Source organism: Phaeoacremonium minimum (genome assembly GCF_000392275.1).
Source record: "Phaeoacremonium minimum UCRPA7 unplaced genomic scaffold PA7_03_scaffold_330, whole genome shotgun sequence".
NCBI lineage: Eukaryota > Fungi > Ascomycota > Sordariomycetes > Togniniales > Togniniaceae > Phaeoacremonium > Phaeoacremonium minimum.
Genome location: NW_006921234.1, coordinates 272,724 through 280,816, shown reverse-complemented (window position 1 = coordinate 280,816; position 8,093 = coordinate 272,724). Strand labels below are relative to the sequence as shown.

General features: G+C 50.5%; 3 protein-coding genes across 3 annotated transcripts; 1 reads left to right on the top strand and 2 right to left on the bottom strand.

The window, feature by feature from the left end:
• Window positions 1–284: 284 nt before the first annotated feature.
• Window positions 285–1,424, bottom strand: UCRPA7_4232 (putative rna polymerase ii mediator complex component protein; the record flags this gene model as incomplete). The annotated part of the gene is made up of 1 exon (XM_007916747.1): window positions 285–1,424. One exon carries the CDS (start codon window positions 1,422–1,424, stop codon window positions 285–287), a length of 1,140 nt encoding a protein of 379 aa, XP_007914938.1.
• A 607-nt stretch (window positions 1,425–2,031) lies between these two features.
• Window positions 2,032–3,071, top strand: UCRPA7_4231 (putative short chain dehydrogenase protein; the record flags this gene model as incomplete). The annotated part of the gene is made up of 3 exons (XM_007916804.1): window positions 2,032–2,466; window positions 2,613–2,835; window positions 2,896–3,071. The coding sequence occupies 3 exons, from the start codon at window positions 2,032–2,034 to the stop codon at window positions 3,069–3,071; spliced, it is 834 nt and encodes a 277-aa protein (XP_007914995.1).
• Window positions 3,072–3,867: 796 nt separating this feature from the next.
• UCRPA7_4230 (putative integral membrane family protein) lies at window positions 3,868–5,444 on the bottom strand (the record flags this gene model as incomplete). Its single annotated transcript, XM_007916744.1, has 5 exons — window positions 3,868–4,246; window positions 4,339–4,431; window positions 4,503–4,620; window positions 4,931–5,141; window positions 5,271–5,444. 5 exons carry the CDS (start codon window positions 5,442–5,444, stop codon window positions 3,868–3,870), a joined length of 975 nt encoding a protein of 324 aa, XP_007914935.1.
• Window positions 5,445–8,093: the final 2,649 nt, after the last annotated feature.

Below are 8,093 nucleotides of genomic sequence, written 5' to 3'. Positions count from 1 at the left end.
TACATTGGGAACCAATTTACCACCCAACAAGGGGAGATACTTTCGATCAGGAATCTACCTTTCGATCGCTCGCCTTGATGTATTCAGGGCTTAGCTATTCGCTCATTGACCTTAGTATATCAGCATTCGACGTCACTTGTTAGAGAACGATGCAACTGCGGGGTCATTCTTTGGCCTGGAGTTTCAGACGCAACGACGACTGAACCTTGACTGAAGGACTAATGGCATGCCATTAAGAGGCTGTTTACCGTTCTTTACTGGGAGTGTTAAAACCCTGTGGATTCCTAGCCCTGAACCAGGGCCATCTTGGCCACCCAGCGATCTCTCTGTTCGGGCGAGTGCACAACAGAGAGCAGCTGATTAGTAAAGAGGTCCGTCTCGGCCGGGGACGCTTCCTCCATCAGCAGCCTGACATTTCTGCTCTCCATGAAAAGTGGGCTCTGCTTCCGCACCTGTTGCGCCCACTGCCACGCGCTGGGCGCCTCCCAGAGTCCTTGGCGGGTCGTGAACAGCAGGATGCCGCCGCACCCGGCCCAGCCGTTCTTTTTCGACCCGTAGACGTTGATGGTGGAGGACACGAGCATCCAGGTCCGCCGCACGCTCTCCGAGAGGATCCACGCCCGCCAGGTCGCCAGTTCGAGGGCGCCTCGGCCGCCGCCGCCGCCGCCGTCCTCGCCGGGCCGGAGCAGTGTCAGCTGCTCAAAGAGCCGCGGCGCCTCTGTGACGGCGGCGTCGCGCATTTGGTGGCACCACTGGCTTAGGGTGCAGAGTGTATCCTCGGCCAGGGCTCGCTGTCGGGGGCACCCGTCGAAGAGACGGATCAGGGTGTACACCAGTAATGCTTGGGTGCGAGCGAGATGAGCTTTTGTATCGAGCGACTCGACCTCCTCCAGCAGGACCGACTGCTGGCAAAGGCCTGTGGTGCGATTCTCAACGATCTGCAGCACCATGTCTTCTGTTTCCTCGGTCTTGGCTCGATACGCGACGAGAGTCGTGTACGCGTCCTCTAGATAGCATGGTAAATCTGATCGATATAACTCCTTGTGAATGAAGATGTTATTGCCGTGCACAGCCCAATCTCGGAGCCAGCCACGAATGGCTGTGACGAAACTCCTGAAGAGGGAAGACGGAGGTGGCGGAGTAGATGTCCAGTCTTTTTGGATCTCCCACGAATCTGGAGTGAGAAACCATGACAACTCAGGCTCGGCGTAACGATTAGTAGTTGCCGTTGTGAGGGTCTGGTTTTCATTGCTCTTCTGATACCATGCCTCTGGTGCGACAGATAACTGGGACGCTGCGGCTTCGTTCTGCTCCGAGAGTGTCGCGAGGAACAAATCCGAGATGGACACTTGTCCAACGCTGGCGAGGCTCTGCTGCTCAGGCAAGTGTTCTAGGTCGCCTGCTGGCGGGCGTGGTGCTAACATAGTATTTATGCGCCGTCGTGGTTTTGCATAGTACTGGCACTCGAGCATCCTCTCTGCACAGCGGCCGCACTCGGGAACCCGTCTATCACAAGCCCGCTTGGCTTTCGTGCAGGCTCTGCAGGCATTTTGGCGTGTTCTAAAGTGCAAATCCCCCATGATTCGGAGTAGCCGGCTGCTGCGGAGCTTGAGTAATTAATATCTGGCTGGGGGGCCTCGTAGACGGGATCGAATGAAGATGCATCTGGTTGTTTGCGGTGTTGGTTTTTTGTGTGCATTTGCGCCGCCCCGCATGCTGCGGACTAGCGGCGGAAATCCTACCAATCACACCTCACCTTCAACCTGCTCTTCCTTAAAGCTAGAAGCGTGATAACTACAACTTACAAATCTCAAGAGACCACTAGCCCGACGACTATAGCTGTGACGTAATCACGTCATTCACGACTGCGCTTCAGAAAGCAGACACGGATGAACTTCATGCGGACATGCTTAGCAAAGATAGGGAACTTAGCCGGGATGAAGTGTATAAGAACGGCTGAGGGTACATATTCTAGGTTGTCTCATTCATCATACAAAGTAATGGGAATCTACAAGTAATGTTCCAATAGCAATGACATCTCTGCGAGAGTCTCCGCTTCCCCTCGTCCGCAAAGACACTTACGCAGCGATATCGCCCAGTAACCCGAAACTCTCCCAGGCCGGCAAAACGATTCTCGTCACAGGAGGTGGCTATGGTGTGGGATATGCCATCGCAAACAGCTTCGCCCAGGCCAGTGCCTCAACCATCATTCTTGTCGGCCGTCGCGAGGCTATCCTACAGTCTGCAGCTGAGAAGGTGAAAGCCGACTCTGCAGAGATCAACCCAAATCTCAATGTCCACGTTCACACAGTTGATGTCACCGACCACGGGAGCACGACTAGACTCTGGGGTTGGTTAGTCGAGAAGGGGTTAGTGATAGATGTTCTTATCTTGAATGCCGGTCGCCAATCGCCCTTTAAAACACTTCTTGAGCTCGGCCTCGAGGAAGTCTGGAACTTTTACCAAGTAAATGTTTATGGCCACATGGATTTTACAGAGCACTTCTACAAGCAGGATCGGCGTGGCTCTAATGGCACACCGGTAAGGACCTAAATTTATTCTACCCTTTGTCCTCGAGTATGTGCGCTGATGTCTTCTCTCCTCTTGCATAGATTCTGATCAATGTCTCAACTGCTGGCACCTGGGACTTCGTCTCGTGCCGGCCAGTGCCCGTCTATCCTTTGACCAAGAGCTCTGGCACTATGCTTCTCGAGCAGATCGCCCAAGATGTGCCATCCGATGTGATGCGAATCATGAATTATCATCCCGGGCTCATCCAAACCGATGCGACCAAGGATATATTCCCGGACCCAGCAGCTGTGCCGTGGGAGACACGTAAGTTGTATTGGTAACTCTTAAACCGTAATCGTACCCGGGACTGACATTGGTGTCTAGCTGAACTTGGCGGTGACTTTGCTGTTTGGCTCGCATCGCCTGACGCTGCCTTCCTACATGGTCGATATGTTGAGGCGACTTGGGATGTTGATGATTTACTGTCCGACAAGTTTAGGGAGCGACTTGACAATGACCCATTTTTGCTGAAGGTTGGCGTCCTCGGATTTCATCCTTGAACGTATCTGTTGTAGGTCAAGTAGTCCAGAAAAGGAGTTATTACTTGGGTATATAGCAATAATATCTCATAAAACTTTAACAGAAAACACTTCGCTTGCTTGATAGAGACTACAAATGTCCTCCTCGTCTTCGAAATCCATGCGTGATGTAGTGACTGCCTGCCACGGGTCATAACCCTGAGTGGCTTCTTATAGTGTTACATTACCTTGACAGTAATCGCTGTATAAATTCTCTCTTTGATAGGTTGGCAAAAAGCACTATATATGTATAGATAGAGGGCTCTTCGCATAGCATGCCTTATACCCTTCGGGAGGTTCACCAGGGTTGCTATGTAGTCTAGGTAGGCGCTCAATACTACCAACTAATCAACCAACCAGCCAAAAGAAAAAGGGCGGCGGCGGGGGAGGGGGCTTTGGATTACTGAGATGCACACACAAAATTCTCAGGCAATTCCGAACGTACTTTTGACTAAGCAGAGTCGTATTGGTTTCTGAATCATTTCAGGGCCTGGTAATGGAGAAGTTTCCATGCAGGGTTAAATCAAGACAATGCTTCGTGTATTTTCATGGAAGCGAGTAAGGTCGATAGAGTTCATCATCCGTTTCAAAGTATCTGACTTAGGCTAGTTTAATGGTAACATACTATATTGATAAGCAATTGAAACACTTGTCAAGATCATAGTTTACAATGGGCAGCCCTCTACATAGCATGCATACCGAACCGGGAGAGCAGGAAAATTGGTTGTCGTTGCTTATACAGTTAATGCGCTTCTCCACTCCAGTAAGCGAGCCAGCTTTATACCAGATCCTTCACACTCTTCTTCTGAAAATCATCTACCGTGACTGATATCTGCATCGTCTTAGTGATGCCATCGCCGTGCTTGGATTGCTGCCCGTGGGTTTGTAGGATGCTCTCTTCCGAATCCATCTTGCTGCGGTAGCCGCCAGTGACATCAGCCTGGTTCCCTTTCCGGTCGTACATCTCGAAGTCGCTGTCGCCGTTGTGGGATTTGTAGGTGCGCTTAGCGCTGGTGTTGTCCACGTTGCGAATGTAGCCCTGTCGCGACTTCGTGCCGTATTTGCCTGATCGCGTCCCTCCAAGTATCGTCTTGAATAGCGGTTTGAGTGCGGGAAAGCTTGCGGCTACCATGGCTGCGCAGATTTCGACAGTCGTCCTGTTAATGCTCTGTCAGTGTCTGATTTCAGTAGTAGGGTAACGAAGGGCTGGATTATTATGTCTATGGAAACTATTTGTGATGTTACGCACCAGATAGTGATGTCCACGCTGTCAAACAAAAAGTCGCCGTGCTTGCCGTAGTTGCTCAAGAATGTGATCTTCACAATCGCAGCAACCGTGGCGCTGTAGCAGAACATTAGACCCTGGCATAGAAAGACGACTGCACCGAGAAGTGCAACAAATTGGCGACTTACAAGATACCCAAGGATAGGATTCCAGCGACAGCGATCTTGGTCTTTCGGTTGAGCTGGACATTCCATAACATCGGGATTGGAAGAAGGGCGAAAATGAGATCTGTTGCGACAGAAACGCCTACGAAAGATTTGAGGTGAGCGGTTCCATTGCTTGATGAGCAATCAATAAATAGGGGGGTGTTGACGTACTGGAATTGAAGAAGGCTGCAAACTTGAGATTGGCTGGTGGAATGCATGTACCTCCAGGGATTGATGAGTCCCAGGTAAATGCCAGAGGTTTGCACTGGAAGAAAACGGTCACTGCTACTTGTCAGCCAGTCGCCTTTTACGTTGATGCCAACCCCCCGAAGAGTTGAAAAGTGAAATTGACCTACAGAAATTCCCCGTAGCTGAAAGGATTGTAAACACGATCATGCCGAGAATAAAACGCCGAAAAGCGGGCGTCGTGGCCATGCGCAGAAGAAAGAGGCCGACGCTGACTTTGGTCAAGAGCAGGGCAATCAGGCATAGAGGCTGCGTGACGAAGTTGAGATGCAACCCCTTTGTAATATTCTCTGGCGGCTTGATGTACTCCTTGTGCTTGCCCCCGCCAAGTTGAACCTGAGGGATGATGACCATCATTTCCGCAAACAGAACGACCTGAAAAGCACAAACCATGTCAGATTCAGTTCAGAAAGATTACAGGTCGATCTTTCCCCGGATTTGCAAATTTCTTTCCGATTCGAGACAATCCCCAGTGTCGATAGCAGAAATCGGATCTGTACTCACCATTGCTGCAACCATGGTGTAATCATCGCTGCCGACTTGTCGGATGAGGCTAATTCTTACCCAAAGGCGAAGAACCACCATCACCAGAGAGAGACCAACTAGGGTTCCACATATGATGAGAATCTCGGGCCCTCTGTTCTCATCAGGGGGAAGGGTAGTCGTAGCGTCAGCCATTTTGGCAGCAATGAGCAGCTCGTCCACTGATTTTCGACTAGATGCGGAAGTAGATGCTCTACGGATTCTACATAGATGATGATTGTTTATCAGGGGACATCTCCCTTTATCATCAGCTCAACCTTCCTTCGTCACAGAAACACCTGTGAAGCAAAGATGCATCGGGGCCAGATGCCAGGCTCTCAATCTTGGTCTGTTCTTGATCCGTGCTGGGACACTCATGCAGGCACCCCTTGCTGCTGCACCTCGCGCTGCACGAGGTTACTCTCTGTTCCTTGGAAGCCACCTCTTTGCGCCCCTTTTCCAGGGCCATGCATGGAAAACTTCGGTACTGACAGGGATAATTCAACGGGGAAAGCTGCCATTTCTGGCCGCTTGAACCAAATAACGGAGGATTGGTATGGGCTCAAGATAGCAAAAATCCTACTCTGGTCTGTTCAAATTATCTACATCGTGGCCCACGCTATCGTTATAATGGTCATCATAATAATCAAGTGAACTCAAAGTCAAGAGTATTAGAACATTCGTCGTTGAAAAGGGCGATTTCTTTGGGATCAGTGACCATCAAGGACGAAGCCACCGCAGCTTCGTGCTAGCACCCCAGACGTATTCGGTAGTCGGGGACTTTCGGGGTAGAGCGTTCGGTATGGGACACTTGGCAAGACCATATTATGGTATGCTCTAAACAGTACTGTAACGCATTGATAACCAGGGAGCGAAGCCACCGAACAGAGCATGGAAGCTAACCGAGTCATAGAAACACTACCAACCACACTTTCACGCGCAGTAGTGGCACTCCGTTCACTTGCTTAGTGCATTACTTGGAACAAGGACATGGGGGGTTTTGCCAACTTCACATCAAGCCCCGTAATTAGGAATGAGAACTTAGCATTAGGATCCTTTCAAATTTGTTCTAGAGTAATAACAAGGAGATGAGTACGCGAAGCAGAGAACTTCTCCAGGCGAGTCAGATATTCGTCAGTATCCTGTCTTTACAAGCATGTCAAGATTGAAGAAAGATACAGCCACCCTGCATGCTTTGCTAGATATCAGATCCAAGGCCTCGAGAGGGGAAAGCTTTGTTGGTAGGACGGCCCCAGCGAGACTCAAACACAGTAAGTCTATGGATGATCCGGTACCCATACTTGCTTGTTTTGTTGTGTACACTAACTTACGAGACGGAGGGATCCAAACAGGCTTTGGGAGGGTCCCAAGGGCTCCAAGGGTCCCTGGATGGACGGACAATTCCTGGACTGTACTGCAGAGTAAACCGCACTAGTGACCTTCCTGTTCCAGGGCCGGTCGACATTCAGGGGTCGGTGCACCGGCTCCGTTCCGAGTCACTAATTTGGCGCGTGGGGCCCTGTCCAAGAAGCGCTGACGCCGTACTACTCCAGCTAATAAAGTTTTAGTGTCTGTCCCGCCGCACACACCAGTAACGTTATTTCGTCTGCAGGTAACTTGCTGCATAGTAAAGCGCGGCGTGGTTGTGCCGTGCGATGGCGCCCTACTCCACTTGGTTGCCCTCTTGAGACCTTGTCCCCGAGTTCAAAGAGACGCTGGAGAACCGACGGAGCAAAAGGACAATGCAACGATGGTCCAGTTATATGATAGCGCTGTAAATATCTCAAAAGAGAGAGACCCAGTATAAGTGTCCAGCGACGCCTTTGGTGGAGTTAGTGTTTGTGTCAGTGTAATGTACTTGTGAAGAGGAATGATTATAGAAGCCGGACGACCCGGATCGACCCGCAAGTGTGGGATGATATACCCGGCAAAATAATGTTGGTATGTTATTACCACCTCCCACGGAGGACCGAGACGTTGGCGTGTGGCGCAGATCCTGCCTGAAGTAACTGAAGTAACAGCATGTCGTGCTCAACTTAACAGAAACTAAGCACCGATACTATGTATGCATGCACATGGCTCTAGACTAGCCTGTCCAAGATTATCTGGCGCTCTCTCCTGCTGATTCTTGTCTCTTCTCCTCATGCTGCACCTCGCTGAAGCCCCCAATCAGTCCTGCAGAAAGACCGGACACCAAGTCACTGCAACGGGACCAATGGACGAGCAAGAATTGATCAATTGCGGGTGAATATTTTTGACTTCTCAGACTTTAGATCTGCTTGCACCGAACTAGCCAATAGCCGAGTTTTCGCATTGTTATTATCTGCCAGTACTGATTATCATGCGCCGCGTGCGTGTCCACCAGCCCCATACCCACAGGAGACCCTTAGTCTCAGGGTCCAATCACTAAGAGATCCTGAAAACCTGTTCACTCATGGAGCAGCATGTTCATTCCAAGTTGCCTCGCCCCAGTCCTCATACTACTCCTACTGCAACTATTGGAAACGCTATTAGAATAATATCCGATTGCTGTCTTTGCTTTGCTCGCTTCGGCCATGTGCCCTGATCGAGGCTTGGCCCATTTCCACTACCTTGCACCATGGATGCTGCAGGTCTTCTTAACTGCGACGTTACCGCGTCTTCTTGGACCTTCATTCGCTTCTTTCCTCCTCACTCGCTCTTGGTGACAAGCAGTCGGTACTCTGCCACGTGGTCCACCGCACGGTTTCTACTTCTCTTCCCCCAAAGAGAAAACCTAGTACACGCCGCTGCCACTGTTACCAATCCTTCCACTCGTTAAACATC